Genomic DNA, 23950 nt, shown 5'->3' with positions numbered 1-23950 from the left:
GGGGATGGATATTAAACTGAGGTTATCCAAAAAATGCCAAAATTAGGGCAATATAAGCTTGCAACAAAGTGGTTTGATGCATTTTCTTCTTAAGCAGAAGTACTTTTCCTGTCCCATTTTTTTATTCAAATGTTATAGAAGTCTATAGATTTACCTTATTTATAGATTTACCTCATTTTCTGTCTGCTTTTCTTACAGACCAAGCAGGAAGCTATAAGTACTGTGTGTGTGTGTGTGTGTGTGTGTGTGTGTACAACAGTTGGGGTGGGGCCAGGCATGTACCTTATAGTTTGTGCACTGCATAAAAGCACAGGGCTTCAGCATAAATTCTGCATATAAATTCTGCTTCCAAGGGAAGCTGTATCCGGAGGGGCATCTTTTTCTAATTCATTAGTACAGAGGAATGCGCATTTTCCTGATCCTATAGGACTGAGGTGGGGGACTGGCTGAAATACTTCACGGACCGTGTTCTCAAAATGTAGCATCAGCATTGCATGGAAACCTGTTAGAAATATAAATTCTTGGACCCTACCCTAGAAACTTTGGGGTTGCACCCAGCAATCTGTAACCTGTGTTTTAACAAGCCCTCCAGGTGATTTTGATGCATGCTCAAGTTCAAGAGCTACTGGCAGACAGCACTTTAAAAATCTCTCCTGATTACTGCCTTACTCTCTATATCTGCTACTTTGAGCTTAGAGACTGACTCCCACTTTCACCAGAGCCCTTCCCTGTCTGTGTGTATGGAGAGCTGTGGTTTTCTCTACTTTGTTGTATCTTTCAATACAGTCCTCATTTACTTTTTATCCTCAGAGCTGAATCAACCCCTCAACTTCCCTCCATAATTTTTCTCCTTTATTGTCTCAGTATTGCAGGATTTCACTCCCTCGTGTGTTTTTTATTTTTCTTTTCTGTACCTTCTAGAGAGGTTTTGAGGAAGGAAAGGAAGTAAAGGTGTGTGGTTAGCTTGCTAGTTTGAACCAGAAATATTCCCATTTTTCAAAAGCAATTGTACAATGTAAATTACACAAGAAAATGTTATACTACTTAAACTCTTTTACTGCTGCTGAAAAATAATATGCAAAGGGCTTTTTCATCAAAACAAAGCAAATCTTTCATTATGAATAACATAACTTTTCTTTAAACAATGATAATCTCTTAAACTATTTAATCATTGTTAGCTCATATTTTAACAGGTCATAAAAACCTATGAATCAATTTATTACAGTTCTTTATTTTAAAATAATTTTTATTTAATTACATGAATGTAAAATATTCACACTAAATTTAGGCTTTCTAGGGGAAAGGATTTTATGAATAGTACTCGATAAAAAAGAAACAGTTTATTTAAATAAAAATGAGTATTAAAACAGCACTAAAAATTATACCTTTTGGGTCATATATCACATTTGTGATTTTTGCTGATGGCCAAAATAACTGGATTCAAAACTGTTGGGTAAAAATTGCTATATTTTGTGTTGTGGTCTTACAAGACTTATTTAGATTGAAACACAAATAATTTTGATATAAAAAGAAGGGAAAATAGGGACATGTATAAAAAATAGGAAGGGACAATTACAAATAGTTTGTCTGTAAAAGATCATAGAAAAAGTGGTTGTTGTTCCCACAGAAATAATTAAAAAGGTCAGGTATATCATTTTTGAATTATCATGGCAATCTCTATCCACCCAAGCCATTTATTCTTCCCTTGAAACTGGACTGTGGAAAGTTCATTTTCAGAAGACCTTGTTTCAATATGTGAGTTAGATCCTGGTTTAAGAGTACATACTACTGAAAGTGTCCAGTATGCCTAATTACAAAGATAATGCAAATGTTTGTATTTTTAAGAACAAGTTTATATTTCTAAGAGTTCAGTACTGGATTAGGGAATCCTATGTTCATTTTTGTTTAGGATTCATGTATTGGTAAAACAGGAATCATTTTACTTTTCCATCTTTCTCATTTTTACTGCTTAAAATAAAAAACCAAAATGACAAGACTTTAGTTATAATAGTGTTACTTAATATGCAAATTTAAAAATTTAATTATCTTAAAACATAGAAAGAATAAATATAATAATCAGATATTAATAAAAACAAACAAGTTTTTATTAATTTATTAAAGATAAAAATGACCAAATATTAAACTCCAAAAATGAACTTAAATAAAAGATAGCAAGACAGATTTCTGTTAGTCTTTAAGGAATTTTCTAAGAGCATAATCAAATCTTAAGGAAAAATTATGTTATATTTTAACAGAGGCAAGAAACACTGAAACTTAAGCAAGAAGAACAAAAGGTTTTTTTGAAAGAGAAATAAATCCAGCTGTTTCCTATTCTACATTTTCTTATCAGCTCTAAATCCACACTTACAGGAAGACATCTTAGATACTTTAGATATTTGGCTATTTCTGCCAATAGTAGAAAATATGAAGAACCAATCAGTAAAATAATAAAATCACACACCCAAGGGCCTCTGACATGCATTTTGAAACAGACTAGGTTGGGACAGTTCAGAGTTTTAAGAACATGACATAAATATTTGGGAAAGATAAATATCAAAAAGTTGGTTTTATTTTATTATGAAAAGATTTTGAACTTATTAAATGACTTAGGAACAACTGCTCTAGTGTTTCTAAAATTTTACTAAACTCATTAGTAATAGCCTTATTTTGCTAGAGGAATTTAGAAATTATATTGATTAAATAAGTATCTCGAGGCACCCGTCAGTTAAGTATCATCTGCCTTCAGTTCAGGTCATGATCCTGGGGTCCTGGGATTGAGCCCTGCATGGGGCCCCCTGCTCCGTGGGGAGCATGCCTCTCCCTCTCCTTCTGCTACTCCCCTCACTTGTGCTTCAATTAATAAATGAAATCTTTAAACATTTTTTTCTTAAAATAGATATTTCATAAAATACCTCTACTTTTTGTTTCTTTCACATCTAGATTCCTGAACTGTTCCTCACTATTACAGTCAGGCCATAACTACAAACAAGTTCAGAGACTGAAATTCTAAGATTATGTTCAAGCAATTTCCTAACATCATGACCTTGCAGAAGACCCTCTGAACAAGAGTACAAATGCTTCCATTTCCACAAGTTAATAAGCAAAGAGGATCAAAAAAAATAAAAAAATAAAAAATAAAAAAATAACAAAGCAAAGAGGATCTTTCTGAGTTATTCTTCTACAATTGCTATCTCCCTTCTTGTTTGCACTTGAATAATGAACTAACACTGCCCTCAGGTAATTACTGACATGATTCATACCTAAAGCAATATAACAAATTCCAACTGTGATATTACAGTGAACACTGCCCACATTTAACAATGCTGGAGTTCAGTTACACCTTTTTCCCCCTGAATTTTTCCATTTTGAAAAGGCAATGGGGGAGGGGAGCGCCTCAGGAGAAAAGTTCTACATGCTTCTAGAAAGTGAGGATAAACAGATCCAATACTGTTTAACTGTATTCTCAGTTCTCTGTTCTTAAGAAATCATGCATAGTAGAAGAAAGGGAATGAAGGGAACTAACAATTGTTCTATTTTTAAAATGTACCATTCTCAGGGCGCCTGGGTGGCTCAGTTGGTTAAGAGTCTGCCTTTGGCTCAGGTCATGATCCCTGGGTTCTGAGCCCTGCGTGGACTCCCTGCTCAGCAGGGAGCCTGCTTCTCCTTCTCCCTCTGCCCCTCCCTCCAATCACCCTGCTTGTGGGTTGTGTGCTCTCTCTTAAGTAAATAAATCTTTAAAAATAAAATGCACCATTTTCATAAGTGTTCATTTATTCCTCACAGTGACTCTGAAGGTAAATACTATTAGCCTCATTTTACAGACAAGGAAACCTGATGCAGAGACATGACGGGTTCATAATCACACCAAAGCAAGTTACATAGTAAGTTACACAAGCTTTTCTTATCTGTAAAATAGGGATAGCATTATTTACCTTCTGTGAAAATTATTGAGATCTGGTCGTTCCAAAGCCCAGATTCCTCTTGTTGCAGCATAGTGACACAGACACACACACACACAAACACAGATAAAGCAAGAATAAAGAAACGAATCACAACACTGCATATATCCAACAGTAAACTATACCATGAGGCAGCACAGAGGTTAAGAACACTGTCTCTAGAACCACAGACAGCCCGAGTTAAAATTCTGGCTCTGCCATCAACTTAGTTTTGTGGATCTGCAGCATAACAAATTCTACCTGCAGTATAACAACAAACACGGTGCACATTTAATAATGCTGGAGTTCAGTTATACCTTATAAGGAAAAGGTTCTCAATTGCTCTGTGCCTGGGTTTCTTCACCTGTGAATTGGTGAAAATGACAGCATCTATTTCAGAGTTTGCAAAGTAAAGGAACTAACACCTTTCAGTACTTTTAACAGTGCCTGTAACAGCACACATATAAAAGTATTAACTATTATGATTTCTACACTGAAATGTTATCTGTGTAAGTGAGGATCATTTTGATGGAGGTCTGTATGATGATCAGGAAAGATTCCAAAGAATTAAGCCAGTGATGAGCTTTTTAAAAGCACTGCCTAAAGCTAGTTTCTTTGAGCTGCACCTGGGGACATTTCTGAGTTGCTGATTTTTTTTTTTTTAATGTCCCTAGATTTCTTTAGTCCCTTGTGCCAATTCATGAGCGAGGAAAATGTATATAATATGGATGTTAAGAGAGTTGAGAAAGGAAGACATGAATGGGCAAGTCTCCTCCACAGTAATGCTACCATTACTCATGTATGTCAGAGTGTTCTAAAAATTAAAGAAGGAGGCAAATGCATAGAGAAAAGAATAGACCAAATAGTCAAACATGGGATACAAGACTAGAAGGCACTTGAGTGAAGGTTTAGATAAGGAAAAGGTTTTATGTTTAAAACCATAAATAGATCTGGATCAAGAACTCAAGGCTCACACCAGCATTTAGTACAGGAGAAGACTTGTATTAATTTATAATAGTCACACCTCAGTTACTTAGGGTTTTCCATTTATTGTTTTTTAACATATGAGAAGCCATATAAAAAAACATTTTAATGTCTCATTGATTCTCAACAATTATGAAGAAATGGAATTAATTTACTAAATTGAGCTTATATTCTTAGATCTTTTTAAATAATCATCTATTCATATTTCAGTGGATATTCATATAAACTAATTTACTAACCTTATTTTTGTTTGTGCTTTTTCTGAATATCTGTATTTTTAAATTTTTCTCTAAAATAGTCCACTAGCAGGAAACAAAGATACTATCAAAAATTTTATTCTACAATATTGCCTTTCTTTACTTTCCCTTTTCAGGCTCTACCTTTTTTCATTCTTATAGAAGACTTTAGGCATACTGGGATCACTTATTAACTCCTGAGAGAAAACTCAGTTCTAACATTTCAGTCTATGAAAATAGACCTAGTGTTACAATTCATTTTTATCTCCATTCAATCTCCTTGAGTTGTTGCTCCAAATACCTAATTTCATCAACCATACATTAATATGAATTCTAAAAATATATTAAAATCTCATTTCTGAGAGTTGTGTGAAACAAACACATATGCACACTAGTACTTTCTTTTAAAGTAAAACTTGGTCTTTTTTTTTTAATTTTTATTTATTTATGATAGTCACAGAGAGAGAGAGAGAGAGAGGCAGAGACACAGGCAGAGGGAGAAGCAGGCTCCATGCACTGGGAGCCCAATGTGGCATTCGATCCCGGGACTCCAGGATCGTGCCCTGGGCCAAAGGCAGGCGCCAAACCGCTGCGCCACCCAGGGATTCCGGTCTTTTTTTATAAAGTCTTTTTTAAATCTTTTCTTCCTAAAGGATTCAGTAGACCAATAAGGACAGTGCACTGAACAAAGGAACTGGTCCACAAATCCTACCTCCTCCCCTTCCTATAACGAACTAGCTTCTGGGCAAAACACTTAACCTTGTTACTCAAGGTAAAAAATATATATATAATTTTCTCACTTAAACTATTTATACTGTTGCCTTTTATAATGTCCCATATCCCTGACTACATGTTATAGTGGTAATAAAAACAGTGTGAATCAACAGAAATAATGCAGCACAATGAGAGGAGCACTTTACTAGATGAACATGGAATTTGGAATCAAACCAATCTAGAGGTTCAAATGCCAAGTGGGTGATCTTAGACAAATTACTTAACTTTCCTAAGCCTGTTTCCACTTTTATAAAATGAAAATACTTTTAACAACTTCAAAGAATTTGTGAGAATTAAATTAGACAAATATTTTTGGTATACACACACCATTTTTAATTAGTGCATAAAATTAAATGGTACATTTACTTTCGTAGAGTATTTCATTTACTAATAGAACTAGCTTTCCATTTTTAACAAGATTAAAAACTCTTACTTAAAAAAAAAATCTCTAACTTTAAGACTAAATTAGTCTACAACTGCTCATCTACAATTGCTGAAGCTGGGCCATAATTTCCCCCACTGTGTCTAATTTCAAGTTTTCCTACTTCTGTGTCTTTCCACATTTCTACATTTGTTGCAAGTCTTTTCCCACCTACATATAATTACTCCCTCGTCTGATCCTCGTGGCCTATCTTATTTCATAATATATTACAGTAATTTACTTTTCCACTAGGTGCCAATCTCCTTTAAGGTGACTATTTTCCATGTCATTATATATCTCACAAAGACAAGTACAAGTCCTTTAAAATATCTGATGTACAGAATACCAGGTGTAGCCCAAAAAGAACTGGGGAAAACTGAGCTAAAGGAGAACAGGGAAATGAGACCTCTATGTAACCTTTTTATAAAGAATCTTTCTTCAATATTTTATAAATTGTGAAGCAATCTAAAGGAATATGGATCTACATTCAGTACTGGCGAATAATTCTTAACATTTAAATCATTTTGTAGAAACATAAAATATTTGAACTAGGAGAACCCAAATCTTTTGGTCTATCTCAGTTTACAAAGCAAGAAACTAAGACAAAAATACTAACTAGCACATGAAAGAGTCATGACCTAAAACCAGGTCTTCTGATTCCATATCCCACTTTAGGCAGCTGTATCTGTCACTGGATAAATGCGGTTTGCTCCACAGATGAAAGAACTCTCTAGCTATAGTGAGTGAGTGAGGAATAGTGAAGGGAGGTGGGGAAGGGCCAGATTCCACAACCAGAGAAAAGAGGTTAAACTTTTCTGAATGGCAACAGGGAGCTACTGGAGGTTTTTAAACAACAGCATGGCATGAATAAGCATTTAGAAATATTAACTGGGCACCAAAGCTTAAATGGAGAATAGTAGCAAAGCTGGGAGATCAAACAGGAGCCTAAATGTAAATGAAAATAAAATTTTTAAAACAATATAATAAAATAAATCTAAGAGACATGTATATATATATATATATTTTTTTTTTAATTATAAGACTCTGTATCTAACCATAGAGAAAAAGAAGGAAAGAATACTCAGTATTTAAGCCTGGATCACTTGAAAAGTAATGTAAAAATATAGATATTGGTAAGCAAAGCTGTATTTAGAACAAAAATAATAATTTCAGTTTTGATTAATAAAACCAATTCTCCTTAATCTTAAGAAGCTACTAGTCATTTATGGGAATTAAGGGCAAGAAATTAGGAACACATTGGGTCAGAGTGAGAAAGGTTAAAGCCTTAGTTATACTTTCAGAAAGAATCAGACGTTTAAAATTCTAAAAAAAAAAAAAAAGATTTTCTCTTGCTGGCAAAAAAAAAAAAATAAATATAAAATAAATATATGGTTATTTTAAATAACTCATGAGGAGCTTTTAAAATTACCCAACATAGGAGATCCCTGGGTGGCTCAGCAGTTTAGTGTCTGCCTTTGGCCCAGGGTGACCCCAGGATTCTGGGATGGAGACCCACATTGGGCTCCCTTAGTGGAGCCTTCTCCCTCTGCCTATGTCTCTGCCTCTCTTTCTCTCTCTCTCTCTGTGTCTCTCATGAATAAATAAATAAAATCTTAGGAAAAATAAAATTACCCAACATAAAATATTTTCCATTATAAGAGCATGATTACTGTATAAATACAATATATGGCATTATATTATTTCATCATCCTTACCCATAGTCTCAGAAAAGTGTTTTACACGACTGACTTAATCGTTATCTTACAGTTCTCTCACCTTCCTGAGACAAAGTTCTCAGTAAAATGTAACTTAAAAAAACAAAAAAACAAAAAAAAAACAATGTCTAATGTAGATACTAAAACCTTTGTGTAAAGTGCACCAGAGGTTAATGACCTACCATACAAATATAGAACAGATATCCTTTTTGGCTTTTTCAGAGCCACAGGCTTTTCTGCCTTTTGTGTTCACTTCCTGTCAAGTTTGGCATTTCAAAAGAACACTGAAGAAGCTTAAAAAGTTTGTCATCAAATTGAGACTCTAAAAAAATATAAGCTATTTGTTGTAACTGTGCTGCTATGTAAAACAGACCTTCATTTAAAATTCGGAAAACTAATAAAAGAGAAATTTTTACATCTTTTCTATGTAAAAGTGGTTTGGCCAAATACACATGTAACTGAAGGAAGAAATCTGCAAATGTTTGGGGACTACAGGAAGTATTAAGACAGAATCCATTTTAACGAGTCAACTTTATTCAGCAACAAATTAAAGGATATTCAATTTTCTTGTGACTTATTAAAATTAAAACAATAGTTAATAACTACTACTTCTATGATCTCCATATAGTAAGTACTCCTCTGAAACAGTATTATTCAGAAGATATGATGCATTTAATACAGGAAAATAGAAATAAAGTATTTAGGGTATCCTAAATTGTCCTTAAATATACATATTTATAAAAATTTTATGAGTAAATACTATGTATAACTCTTTCAGCTATGATGATGAAGGAACAAATAGGATTTGTCTTAACTAAAAAAATTGAACAACATAAATCAAACAATAGATTTCTGCATTGAACAACAAGTAGCAAAGGACAGTAATCCCCGAGAGAAAGAAAACAAATGGTAAAGCCCAACCACTGCCTCAGTTTACTGCATGGAGAGAGCTGCCAGGCTACAAGGCAAAGAGAATAAATTTAAATAAACCCAATGTCTGTCTCCCTGGCAGAAAAAACAGAGTTCAGAATTCAAGGAAGCCAAGGTAGCTAAAATTAGTTGGATAGGACATCAGAGAGGAAAGAGTTCCATGGAAAGGAAAGAGTTGCAAAGAGAGAGCTTCAGGGACCTGCAGATGGTTAAGCTCAAGTCTACCGGAGCATAGAAACTACCCAGAGTCAAGGAAAAAAAAACCACTGGAAAGGCAGAATCATTCCAGAAGCTGACACTGGGCCAAGAAAAGTTCTGATTTCCACCAGGCAGAGTGGAAAAAGCTTTTACTGCATGGGACATCAGGTAGCCTACTCAGAAGGGTGTTGTAGATTAGGCACAGATTAAAGATTGTTCTGGCTTTATCTAAAAACAACAACAAAAGCCTTGAAAAGGATCAAATTATTTTCAAGAAACTAAACTGTGTACCAAAACACAATTGAAGCATACTGAAAAGAATATGAAAATATCTAGGACTCCAAAGGTAAAGCTCACAATGTCTGGCACCTGGTAAAAAAATTACAAAGCAAGAACAGCAACATCCACAATAGCAAAACTATGGAAAGAACCCAGATATCCATCGACTAATGAATGAATAAAGGAGATGTGGTGTATATATATATATATATATATATACACACACAAAAGGATACTACTCAGCCATCAAAAAAAAATCAAAATCCTGCCATTTGCAACAACATGGATGGAACTAGAGGATATTATGCTAAGTGAAATAAGTAAATTAGAGAAAGACAATTATCATATGATCTCACATCATATGTGGAATTTAAGAAACAAAACTGGACCATAGGGGAAGAGAGGAAAAAATAAAACAAGACAAAATCAAAGAGGGAGACAAATCATAAGAGATTCTTAATCATAGGAAAAAACTGAGGATCACTGGAAGGGAGGGGAGTGAGGGGATGGGGCAACCGGATGATAGATGACATTAAGGAGGGCTCATGATGGAATGAGCACTGGGTATTATATAAGACTGATGAATCACCGAACTCTACTTTTAATAATACATTATATGTTAATGTATAGAATTTAAATTTAAAAATTATAAAGCAGATCAAAAAAGGCAGAAAAATATTAAAAAGGAGAAGTACCAGTCAATATAAACAGACCTAAAAAGACAGACATGTTAGAATTCATAGACAAGAACTTTAAAAGTTATTATAACTATATTCCATATGTTCAAGAAGGTAAAGTCTAAACATATCTTTTTACCCGCATATGTTAATGAGAGATATAGAAGACATAAAAAAGATCCAAATAAAACTTCAAGGTGATAAATATAGTATCTAAGATTAAAAATGCAGTAGGTGGAAACAAGAGCAGATTAGACATTTCAGAGGAAAAAAATTAATGAACTTGAAGATATAGCTATAGAAACTATCTAAAATGAAAAAAAGAAAAACACCTGGGGAAAAGAACAAAAACAGAGCATCAATGAGCTGTGGGACAACCAAGTCACCTAATACATTCATGATTAGAATCCCTGAAGGGAGGGGGTGGGAGGAGTCAACTAAACTATTTTAAGAAAATAATAGACAAAAGTTTCCAAATTTGATGAAACCTATGAAGTCCACAAATCCAGAACTTTAGGAAAGTGAAACATGAAGAAAACTAAACCGAAGCACATATGGCTTACTTTAAGAAACAAGAAAAAGCTCATACAATCTAACCTTACACACCCAAAGGAACTAGAAAAGAACAAAGTCCCAGACAAATCAGAGCAGAAATAAATGACATAGAGACAAAGAAAGAAAAGAAAGAAAGAAAGAAAAGAAAAGAAAAGAAAAGAAAAGAAAAGAAAAGAAAAGATCAGCGAAACCCAAAACTGGTTCTTTTAAAAGATAAAAAAATTGATAAACCTTTAGCCAGACCCATCAAGAAAAACAGAAAAGACCCAAATAAAATCAGAAATGTAAGAGAAGTATCAACCAATGCCATATAAATACAAAGGCTTGTAAAAGACTACTACAAAAACTTAGAAGCCAACAAATTAGGCAACTTAGAAGAAATGGTTAAATTCCTAGAAGAAATAAGAAATCTGAGATCAATTACTAGTAATGAAACAGAACCAATAATCAAAAAACTACCAAAAAATAAAAGTCCAAGACAAGAGACATTCACAGATGAATTCCACCAAACATTTAAAGAAGAGTTAATGCCTATTCTTCTCAAACTATTCCAAAAAACAGAAGAGGAAGGAAAGCTTCCAAACACATTCTATTAGACTGGCATTTTCCTGATACCAAAACCAGACAAAGACACTACAAAAAAAAGAAAACTATAGGCCAATATCCGTGATGAACACAGTTGAAAATCCTAAACAAAATATTAGCAAACCATATTCAACAATACATCAAAAGGATTATGCACCACAAATCAAGTGAGATTTATTCCACAGACAGAAAAGCAGTTCAACATTGATACAATCAACATGATATAACATATTAACACAAAAAAGGATAAAAAATCATATGATCATCTAGATATATGCAGAAAAAGCATTTGACAAAATTCAACATTCATTCATGGATAAAAACTCTCAACAAAGTGGGATGAGAGTAACAGATCTCAATAAAAGATAAAAATGAAAAACTCGGAGATAACAGCATAACCCAATTGTGAAAAGCAGAGCTTTTCCTCTACTATCAGGAACAAGACAGGAATATACACTCTCACCAGTTCTATGCAACGTAGTACTGGAAGTCCTATCTGTAACAATCAGATAAGAAAAAGAAATGAGATATCCATATTGGTAAAGAAGAAGTTAAACTGTCATTACGTGCAATGACATGATCCTATATATACAAAATCCTAAAGACTCTACTAAAAGACTAGCAGAATAAATGAATTCAGTAAAGTGCAGGATACAAAATTAATACCAAGAAATTGAATGCATTTCCATACACTGATTAAAAAGCTGCAGAGAGGGCAGCCCCGGTGGCACAGCGGTTTAGCACCGCCTGCAGCCTGGGGTGTGATCCTGGAGACCCGGGATCGAGTCCCATGTCGGGCTCCCTGCATGGAGCCTGCTTCTCTCTCTGCCTGTGTCTCTGCCTCTCTTTCGCTCTCTCTGAATAAATAAATAAATAAATCTTAAAAAAAAAAAAAAAAGCTGCAGAGAGAGAAATTAAGAAAACAAGTCCATTTACAATCGGAACAAAAAGAATAAAATAGCTTGGTATAAAATTAGCCAAGGAGATGAAAGATCTGTACCTGAAAACTATAAAACATTCATGCTGCCTATAAGAAACCTACTTTAAGTATAAAGACACAGATAGGTTAAAAATAAAAGAAAGGAAAAATATATGCCAAAGTATTAGTAATGAAAAGAAAGCTGGAGTGGTTTTACTAATATCAGACCAAGCAGTTGTCTGCTTCAGAGGTCCAGAACCTCTTCAAGCATCGAAGCCTTTGGTCGGTCCCTCGTCCACATTCCTCCTCTCTCTCTACCTCCTGTCCTGAGGGACTTCCTCTCTCACTCAGCCTCTTGGTCCCTTGACCTCCTCATTTCCAATGGTCTTCATTTCCATTCCCAATCACTCACGTGCTCCCAAGCTTATTTCTCAGAATACAGTAAACTATCCAAAATGCTCTAGCTCTGGAATATAAAATTGAGTTCTCTTATTCTCTATTAAATTTCATTAAAAGCTGCTTTTTTTTTAAACCTCTACTTTGTCCTCCTATGCCCGCTATGCAACTGAAACTACAAACCTTATCACTTTAATCACTCTGACCAACTTCCTCACCTTATTTGCCAGATTATCACTACTGCATCTGTGTAGGCAAAGCCCAAGATCCTGAGTCAATCTAGCTGTTCATTTTTTTCTAATCTTCCATCTAGCTGTTAGATGATGCTGGAAAGAATAATGCCACCACAAAGAGTGGGTAGCACTACAAATTTAAAACTTCTACCTTCAAAATTTCTTCCAGTGCTGCTGGATAATCCTCTTGTCTTTCATCACTCAGTTCTATTATTCTCCTCAGCAACAATTCCAAATTATGTCCACTATCCTCAAACTTCTGATTGTGCCACTTTGCACTCTCTACTCCACCCCATCAATCCATCCTCAGCAAATTAACTCAGCTCTATTTTATTAAAAATAAAGGCCATTAGATGGAAAGCTCTTCATTTTCTGCCATGGCTCCCACATACAACCTTACTTGTAACTGCTTCCATTCTTTCCATTTTGCCACAAAATACTTCCCTTTCCACCTTGCCTCTCCTCAAACAAGAGATAAGATCTATTCAAGGGGGCTCCTTGAATCTGGACAGGCCCTGTGACTGCTCTCACCAACAGAATACAGCTTCCAGCTACAGTCCTTTCAGAAGCTTTCTGGGACCCAGCTGTTATGTAAGAAGCATGACTATCCTAAAACCAAACCCCTCTCTTTCTAAAAAGGACAAAAAAAAAAAAAAAAAAAGGAAGCACCATGGATACAGTAAATCTTACCCCTGACACCACACAGTCAAGGACGAACTGCCCAGTCAAGCTCTTCCCAAATCTCTGACCCACAGAATGAGCAAAATAAAATGGTTGTTTTAAGCCACTAACGTGTCATCCTGCAACACAGAACACTCCTAATGGCTCTTTTCCATCCACATTTAATCCTACCTTTCCCATGTTACAAAATCATCTTCCTGCCACCTCACATCCTTGACAGCTGTATCTTTATTTCCCTTCACAGACAAGACTCTAGGAAAAGCTACCCATAATCACTGTCTCCACTTTATTCCTCATTCACATGTTGTCCAAATTCCATTGCAATCTACTCCTGCCTCCACCACTTCTATGAATAGTCCTTGCTACCATCAGCAGTGGCTTCCTTGTTGCTCAAATGAATACTTTTCAGTTCTTAGTGGCTGCTCCTACCGCATCTTAAACAGCAAGGATTCACTCAGACCTTATAATGCTTTCTCTTTATGACATCACTTCTGATTTTCCTATCTCTCTGGCAGTTCTATTTCAATCTCTTTTGTAGGTTTCTCATTTCTGTCTAGCTCTTAAATGTCAGAGCACCTCATGATTCTATCTTTAGGCACCTTCTCTTCTTATACAGGAGCCCCCCTTGATGGCAGTTTTGCTTTCTGTGGTTTCAGTTACCCATACTCAACTGCAGTATAGAAGCAGATGATACTTCTGCTGGATCATCGGAAGGTCAGTAGCAGCCTAACGCTGTGTCATTCACCTCATTGCATTTCATCATATAGGTATTTTGTCGTCTCACATCATTACAAGAAGGGTAACTATAGTACAATAAAATAATTTGCAAAGAGAGAGAGACCACATTCACATAACTTTTATTATAGGATATAGTTATAATTTTTCTATTTCATTAGTAGTTATTGTTATTAATCTCTTACAGTGCCTAATTTATAAATTAAACTTTATCACAGGTACGTATGTATAGGAAAAACAGTACATAAGGGGTTCAATACTATTCATGGTTTCAGGCATCCACTGGGGGTCTTGAAACACATCCGCCACAGAGAAAGATGGAACTACGGTATTACATTTTCCCCTTAGGTGATCTTATCCATTCCCCAAACTTTAGTTACTTGGTAAAAAACATAGAGATTAACCGTTTCAGAGCCAGATAGACCAGGATTCAAACCACAGCTCTGTCTTTTAGTTTCTGTGGTTTGGACAAGTTATTGAAGTTCTTTCTAAGCACTGATTTCCTCATCTAGAATACTACCTCAAAAATTATTATAAAAATTAAATGATATTAAAATAAGTACTCACCACAATGCATGCCATGAAGTAAATTGTCAATAAGGGTGGTAACGTTTATTACTATATAGGTGCCAGCAGCTTCCAGGTTCATATTCCTACCCTATATTTCTTTCCTTAGCTCCAGACACACATATTCAACTGCCACTGGACATCTCTACTTGAATGACCTACAATCACCCCAAACTCAACATAATCAAATGAAATTCATCTTTCCAAGCAAATTTCATCTGATCCCATGTATTTTAATGAATGACACTACCTACATATCCTTCACTTCCACTTATTAACTACATTAGTAATTGCCAAATGCATAATATGCCAGATACTACTGAGTACTTTATTACATTAACTCAATTAACATGAGAGATGCACATGTAATAAAATATAAAGTTTATATTAAAGTTAGGTAGTATAAACAAACATTAAGGTTGTAAAGGAGGAAGAAAGACTATAGACTAGAATGGTCATGAAAAACAAAGTAGAAGTAGAACTGAAACTCTGGTAAATAAAAAAGGCAGGGGAAAGTATTTTAAGTGGGACCTATGAAGTGAACAAAGACTTAGGGACAAGCAAAAAACAAACATGGTTGTGTGAGTTATAGTGAAAGACAACTGAATGGAGAAGAGAATACAAGGCAGGCATTCTCAAACATTATGGACTCGTAACTTTTTCCACATTCTTTTTGTTGTTGTTGTTTTCTGTTTTTCCTTTTTACACATTCTTAAAATTATTTAGGGCCCAAAAGTTTTTGTTCATCTGAGTTATATCTAACAATATTTATTGTGTTAGTAATTTTTAAGTAAAATTAAGTTTAACTTAAATTAAAACAAAATTTCTAAGGGTGTAATAAGCAAAATAAACCAATTATATGTTAGCATAATCATATTTTTCAAAACAAAAAAAATTAGAACACTGGCACTGTTTTATAATCTCGTAAATCTCTCTAATAATGTCTGGCTTAAAAGAAAGACCTGAATTCTCATATCTGTCTCTATGTTTACTCTGTTGCAATAACAACAAAATATTGGTAACTTATATAAGAAAATCTAGCCTCACAATATGTAGTTGGAAAAAGGAATATTTCAATAGAGTTTTCAGGTAATAATGGATTTTTTTTTTACACTACTCTAAAACTTGGCAAGTTATAGTTCCTTAAAGGTTAGGTGCAATGTGGAATTGGGAACAATATTAATGAAGAAAAATAAACTTTTCATATTCTGAGACCTTAAAATCTGTTGGTCTTTCTTGAGCTTCATTTTTTATGGTATGAATATTTTTTAAAATTTTATTTGGGTCTACCTTAAATTTTGAATAAATTTCTTACATAACTTTATAACATGATGAATTGGTCTTTTGGAAATACTGATTCACTAAATTATGGAGATCTTACAAACATAGACAAATCTCTAGACTGTATCAAAAAGTCACATTTATTAATATACCACTGATCTTATCAGTAGTCTGAAGTACTGGGAAGCTGTCATGCTTACAGTGCATATAAGCTTAACCAAATTCTAATTTTCCCTTGTAAACTCAAAATTTGCTACTAATTTGCAAATTTGCAATAAACACTTGCAATGTTTATTGTCAGTTGTTTTCAATGACATGTGCTTGAGAATGGAGATTCAAGAAAATTAATATGTCTTACTGGTTCATCAATGGCATTCTTAAATGGAACTGATATGTTCTATATTTTATTTTAACGGGGAGTTTTTGGTGGTGAAGAATACAATGGCGACTAGCCAGCTTGATGCTACTGCTCTGATACCTGCAAAGGTGCTAACACTTACATCATCAGTATAAATGTCAACAGAGTAAAAAAGAGAAGTAACATTTTTTTTTGAGAAGTAACATCTTAATAGCAATATAAAAATACTTTTTACCTTGTAGATTCCCTAAAATGGTTGTGGGGACACCAGGGAGTCTAAGACCACACTCTGAACTGCTGACAGAAGAAAACAGGAGGAGACAAAGCTCCCAAAAGAGAGCCTTGGGACATCAACTAGTTGACCTCAAGTTCCCATTCTAAAAACCTGATTCCTCTGACCTTCTTCATATGTCGGGTAATTTTAGAATTGTATCTTAGACATCATAAATGTTAAGTTGTAAATATTCTGGATTCTGTTATGTTTTCCTCAAATAAACATTGTATTCTGTTATTTTTTTTCCTCAACTAAGCATTGTTTTTAAGCAGGCAATTATTTTCGCTGAACCTGAACTGTTTTTATTTGGGCAGCAACTAGCAACTCCTGGCTCAGTTCAGATCTTCCATTAGGTTGCTGCTAATCCACTACACTGCAGTAACTCAGGTCTCACACACAGAAGTGGGTAAGCAGGATCAGTCCACTCTCTTCAGCAGCTGGCCAGAAAGCCTGCAGTTTCCTTCTCACTGGCCCCCTCTCCCCATCCTATTACACGTCCTCGCCTAGGGCACCTTGCTCCAGGCTAAAAGCTTCCTGCCCAGGCTCAGAGCTTCTCCTCTCTCCGGAAGAGTGTGTCCTACTCCTCTGTCCAGAGATTTCGGGCAGTTGCTTTCCAAATTATGCAGAGGTTCTATAGCTGTCTTTGTTGAGGGGAATCATACGATAGAGTCTTCCTCCACCATTACCAGAGGCACAGGTTCCTCACAGAAGGTTTATGTTTGAGTAAGCATGATGAGATTTGCATTTTCAAAAAGACTTCTCCGGTTCCTGCCACAGAAATTGTCTTACGGCAGTTAGAGATGTGGGGAGATCAATAGGAGAGTCCACACTATCCTCAGAAAGAGACCGTTTAAAAAATAAAGTACCTGGTGTACCTTGGTTTATAAAGATTTTATTGAGAAAAATCTGAAGAATTTTGAATATACTAAAAATAAGATATCCAAATCTCACTTCATTATCTGCTGCCATTATAAACTGCTTAACAGATTTAAGAGGACTAAACATCTGGAAGTCATTTAATCTAACCTTGAGGTATAGTTTGCTCTAAATCACCTTAAATTCCCTTAAATTTCTGACAGAACAAGATTTCACCAAGTTTTCCAATATACTTATATATTTAGCATTTTATACTTATATATTATATAGTTTAGCATTTTATACTTATTTATTGCCCTTTAATCTCTCTGGGGTCAAAACAAAGAAAGGTGTGCTTTTCCCTTTAAGTTATTCTGTTCTTGATTTATTATTTCTTAATATGGTGAAGCAAAGATGCTGGAAACCTTCCCCGTGCAACCATTAAAAACATGATGATGTTCTTTCTTTTATTAAATTATTGCAAAGAAAAAGTAAGTAGTACCTCACTTGATGTTTCCCTAGGTAAACAATACTGTTTGAATCTACAGATTAATGAAAAATTCTTATTGTGATACAGAATCAAAATACTCTCATTCTTGACCTGGGTGCTGGTAACATGGGTGTGTTCAATTTGTGAAAAATTAATCAAACTATAAACTTGTAATACATACTTTTCTGTATATATGCCACACTTTGATTTTTAAAAAAAAAGTCTATGAAAGCTCAAATATATCTATGGTATGTACCTTCACTAAAATGTCAATTATTGGGATGCCTGGGTAGCTCAGCGGTTTAGCACTGCCTTCGGCCCAGGACGTGACCCTGGAGTCCTGGGATGGAGTCCCACAGCAGGCTCCTACATGGGGCCTGCTTCTCCTGGAGTATTAAATCTGCCTGTGTCTCAGACTCTCTCTGTGTGTCTCTCATGAATAAATAAATAAATAGTCTTAAAAAAAATAAAATGTTTTCTACAAAAAAATAAAAAATAAAAAAAAAAATAAAATGTCAATTATTCTCATAGGAAAAATTCACAGTATTCTATTTGTATTGTATGACATCTTCACAGTTACCCTATTCCTTTAATGATTAAAAAAGTAAAAAAACTTTTTTAAAAGTTCAAACATTAAAAATATATGACCATAAAAATCACCTATAATTTTATCCCCTACAGATACCAACCACATTTAGAATTTAAGTTTAGAGGCTTATGACTTCCACATCTTATTAATAAATTATACACTTCTCCAGACTTTGGGCATGACATTTTTTATCCAAAAATTCTCAAAAATAAAGGGATAGTATTTAGAATCCTAGAATACCACTAATTGAACTAAACAGGCTCGAACACAGGCAATTTATAAACAGTAAATTTCTACCATTTCCTCCACAATTTTCAGAGTCCATGTCTTTTCTGTATTTTCACAATGTCTACCCCAATGCAAGCCATGCTGCAGATGTGTATTGAGGGAAAAAAAAAAAAAAAAACAATTCTCTAAAAGAAATGAAAATCGTCACTTTCATATGATACAGTTATGTCTTAAATCCAATCTCTAGAAGGAGAGGGAACATCAGCCTCTGAAAAGTACTTCTTATTTATTATATTTATTTATCTATTGATTCATTTTTGTCATTTAATCCCCCAGAAATCCCCTAGATTTCTCCTAACCACTCCTTTTCTTATAAAGTAGAAGCTTGTGCATAATAAGAGTTACTAAATTCAATTATAGCAATGCAATGGCTTTCTGTCGACTTCCTTTTCTTCTCTCCTATTTTATCTACTCTGTCCATACAGCAGTGCAAGAAAACACTAAGAAATAAGTTATCTTTTAGTCATTAAGTTTTTAAAATATCAAAAAATTAAAACTAAGGGTTACATGTACACATTAGAATTCTAGTGTAACTAAAATCCTAAATGTTTTCACTGTCACTTCTACATGAAAAGTTATAAGCTTAGCATGCAACACAGTTTCAAAAGAAACCAACTCTATATTAATCTGCAAATCTTATGAGTCACAAAGTATTACCCAACCATGCAGATTTAAAGAGCATAAGACAGAACTTCAAATAAGTATTTTACTATTACTCCACAGCAAATGCCATCTTTATGAACAAAAGCCTTATCAATAGCTTATATGCTATAGACAGAATACCTAGAGAATATGATTGCACAACACCTCTATTTTAAATATAGAGCTCAAATACTTTAAGGAATTCTTGTTTTCTTGTTTTAAAGTACCATGTTTTAAGTAAAGCTATTCCTAAATAAATCATTGTATCAGATGGTCTGGGGAGCCCAAATGAAAGAAAACTCCATTTAATATTCCACTTGGGCTATACACTGAAATTACAATATTCATTAAATTGCATATTTGCTGTTGAGGTAAATTTTAACAAATACCTCTCACTAACAGACAACTGTTATCTGTTGCATATCTGTTGCATATTCATATTATTAATGAATTATTTTACTTTATTTTAGATAAATTATTATTTATCGTTATTTTAGTTACTTACAGAGAGCCATGCAAGTGATTCCATGATTCGATGTTCACATCGTTCTAAATGTTTTATCATTTCTCTGGTCAAGTTGGCTTCTGCTTTGATAAAACTTTCAATCACTTTGTAAAAATCAAAGGCTTTTAAATTAAGTACATTCAGAATCCATGGGAAGGACAAATCTGTTCCAGTATCAAGATTCTGAGATGTACTTCCTAAAAATGAAAGAAAAAATGTAACTTAGGTATGAAATGTTAAGCCTCGAATTACGTATTTTTAGGTTGGAAGGTTTTATCAAACAAAAATTTTAAAGCTAAAACAGCAGAAAAGCTAAACAAAAATTTTTATTTAGAGCAGATTTTTCTTTAATTTTGTTTTTTAAATTTATATTAAGTAGTCTCCATGCCCACCATGGACTTGAACTCATGACCATGAGATGGAAAGTTGTGTGCTCTACTAACTGAGCCAGTCAGGCACCCCAGGAGCAGAATTCTTTCCATAGACTCATAAGAAATAGTCTTCTAAATTTTGAGCATATTGCACATATGTTTTTCCTAAATAGAGGGCTCGTGCTTACATCAAATTTTCAAAAGTTTAAATACTCTAAATTTATATCAGGAACAGGTTTAATATCTAAAGATCAATGCATTAGCATATCCACTTTAACGTCTCATTAATCCCTGATGTGGGAAGGGAAGGATTCTTTAAGATTTTGCTAATTTGTTTAGAAAATGGTAACTTTTTAAAATGTGCGTTTTTTGGTTATTAATGAGGATTCATAGCTTTCCATATATCTCTTTTATTATATATTGGTATCCTTAGGTAAATTTTCTTTTGTTTGTGCAAACAAAATTCTTAATATTTGCAACATTTGCCAAACAATACATGTCTAAAATCATGTTTTCAAAAAACACCATGAGTGGCCTCTGTTCTGTATATCTGGTGGACTCTAGCTCTAACCTTTGGTTTCATGGCCATAGAATCTATAGCAGATATACATTTCCATACAGATAAATGCTACTTGTTAGTACTCCTTTGAAAATTTAAATCTCCTTTCTTGGAAGAGATTTCCATAGGCACATTTCCTGGACTCAGCATAGCCCAGAATAAGAGCCTAGTGAAGTACTATTTCCAAGATTACCTGAAATAATGCAGATAATAACCCATTTAAATGATTTATGTGAAAACTTACATTCTTCAGTATATACTGATCTAACATACACATATTGTCTCAACTCCACTCCTCCCCAAAAAACTCCACGTTAGATAAGTTTTTTTAACTTTAAATTGAACAAAAATGTTTTTTTTACTAAAATTTAACTTACTGCTATATGTAGCCATTACAACCTCAAGAGCACATGCCAACAAAGACATATGAAAGATGTCGTCATTCAGGAGTTTGCTAAAGGAAAAGAAAAGAATGATTTTGAAACATTTACTTTTATAAAAAGAAGGAACTATTTTACTAAAACTAAAGAATTTACCTAAAATTTTGAATGGATAATCGTTCTTCTTCCTAAAACAGATAAAAAAAAAAAGTTTACCTGATGCCTTTTTTGTGTCAGCATTAAATTTTTTTTCTATTATGTTCTTTTTAACTTACTGATTTAAGCATGGATTCCATTACTCGATAATACAATCGGACTCCAAGTTTGTATCGCTACAAAAGAAAAAAATTAGATTCCACTAATTTAGAAAACCATAATTATTAATTTTTAAGAAGGCTTCTCCTGAAATACATTTCTGATACTTCTTAGGAATATGAACACTAAGAGATCACAAAAGCTACCTTGTCTAAAACTCAAGACTTCCATGTAATATGGTGGTTAACATTCCCAATAAATTATCAAGAAGGAAAGTCCAGTTCTTGGTTTTCCTTAATTTCACTTCGGTCTACATCATTCAGCATACACACGCGCGCACACACACACACACGCGCGCACACACACACACACACACACACACAGAGGATATGCTATACATCTGGTACTATTTTACCCATTTTACATACTAATGTAATACTTTGTGGCCTAGGACATGTATTTTCAGGATAACTCTCCCAAGACTGAGAATAGCCTGTCCATAAAACTGGCAAAGGCAAAAATCAGACCCAACTGATCTTATCAGCAAAAAGTTTTAATCAAATAAATAATTCTCATTAGTTCAAATAACTAAATTTTAGATACATACAAACCATATTCCTTCATTCAAATCATAAGCATAAATTTCATATACAACCAAAAAAGACTTAAAAATATTTAAAACATATTATCAAAATCAAAATATAACTTCACTACACTGAAATAAAGTATCTAGATTAGTTTTCCAACACGTTTTTATATGTTACCTAATTCCACACAACAAAGCAGAGCAAATTTAGAAATTGAATCTCAGAGAAGTTAAATGAAGCTCATAAATGGTAGAACCAGATATAAACCCAAGGTTCTGATTCAGAGCCCATACTTTTATCCAATATATTAGTATTAGACTTTGTGAAATAATAACAGTAATAATAAAACTAATTTCATTCAATAGTATCCCTGAAATAGCATGCATATGATCCCATTCATGTAAGTATATGCATCATAAATATTCATATATGTAGAAGCCAAAGAATATATACCAAAAATTTAATAGCATCAAAGATTTTAATTTTTTTGTACTGATATTTTTTAAATTTCTACATTTTTTTCTAAAACTGCCTACATGTTTACTTTTGGTTTCTGTAATGGTGTAAGGGGCATTTTTTGTAAAATAAAGTTTTCCATAAACAGCAGCATACACAGGCAGCCAAGATACAGAATCTACCAATATAGGACAAATACTATTATAATATTTTTTTACAATTTGGAAAGATATTTCATTCTAAATTATTTATCAAATAGTGACAGTAATCAAACTGAACTCAAGTTACCTGTGATCCAATTTCCATACATCCCTGTCCCACAGCTTTAGCAAATTTCTCTTTAAAGATGTATCCAACATCCTTCACTCTTTTCAGGATACTTTCCTTTGGATTCACTGTGCAGTTCTTTAAAGAGGAAAAACATAAATCAATGTTGAGGATACCATTTAATCAGAATTAACATTTTCTGTCCTATAAGATATAACTTTACGCTTTCAATTATACTGTGGAAACACCTCCACAAAAACTAGGTAAAAACAACTACTGAAAATAAGAGGAACATAAAGAATTCCATTTTAGGATGTTAGTGACTAAAAAATATTAAAGTACAAAAAAATCCCTTTTATCTAAATTTTCTGCTGCTAACTTAAAGAACAGATTTGTTAGCCCTTCCACCCACCAAAAAGAGCCTCATAGACATTACAAACTGATACCATGGAAATACAAAGGATTGTAAGTGACTACTATGAACAGCTATACACCAACAAACTGGAAAACCTAAAAAAAAAAGGACAAATTCTTAGGAGCATACTATCTACCAAATCTGAACCATGAAGAAATGGAAAAAATGAATGGATTGATGACTAGTAAGGAGACTGAGTGAATACTCAAAAATATCCCAAGAAACAAAAGTCAAGATCCAGACAGCTTCACTGATGAATTTACTAAACATTTAAAAAAATTAATACCAAAACTCAAACTCCTCCAAAAAATAGAAGAGGAGGGAGCACACTTCAACATAATAAAGGCTAAATATGATAAGCCCACAGCTAACATTGTACTCAACAGTGAAAAGCTGACAGGTTTTCCTTTAAAATCAGAAACAAGACAAAGATGCCCACTCTCCCCACTTTTATTCAACATAGTATTAAAAGTCCTAGCCAAAGCAATTTGGCAAGAAAACTAAGAGGCATCCGAATTGGAAAGGAAGAAGTAAAACTACGTCTACTAACTTACC

General features: G+C 33.8%; 1 protein-coding gene and 1 long non-coding RNA gene across 4 annotated transcripts in view; one reads left to right on the top strand and one right to left on the bottom strand.

Annotated features, from left to right (window-relative positions):
• The window catches only part of RB1 (RB transcriptional corepressor 1), a 144810-nt gene that overhangs the window by 57711 nt on the left and 63149 nt on the right, over positions 1–23950 (bottom strand). For all 3 annotated transcript variants that reach the window (XM_077855718.1, XM_077855719.1, XM_077855721.1), the window contains 5 exons: positions 23002–23118; positions 21691–21747; positions 21572–21603; positions 21413–21489; positions 20106–20302 (listed from right to left, as the gene is read on the bottom strand). In XM_077855718.1, the coding sequence (XP_077711844.1) occupies positions 20106–20302; positions 21413–21489; positions 21572–21603; positions 21691–21747; positions 23002–23118 (480 nt within the window). The remainder of the gene's footprint in view (positions 1–20105; positions 20303–21412; positions 21490–21571; positions 21604–21690; positions 21748–23001; positions 23119–23950) is intronic.
• The window catches only part of LOC144288082 (uncharacterized), a 120499-nt gene continuing 110611 nt past the window's right edge, over positions 14063–23950 (top strand). Inside the window, exons 1-2 of the long non-coding RNA XR_013356028.1 lie at positions 14063–14235; positions 16705–16877. This is a non-coding gene — a long non-coding RNA (uncharacterized LOC144288082). The remainder of the gene's footprint in view (positions 14236–16704; positions 16878–23950) is intronic.

This window comes from Canis aureus, chromosome 17 (assembly GCF_053574225.1).
Source record: "Canis aureus isolate CA01 chromosome 17, VMU_Caureus_v.1.0, whole genome shotgun sequence".
Taxonomy (NCBI): Eukaryota; Metazoa; Chordata; class Mammalia; order Carnivora; family Canidae; genus Canis; species Canis aureus.
The sequence above is the reverse complement of the archived record's forward strand: the minus strand, read 5'-3'. Positions and strand labels throughout refer to the sequence as shown.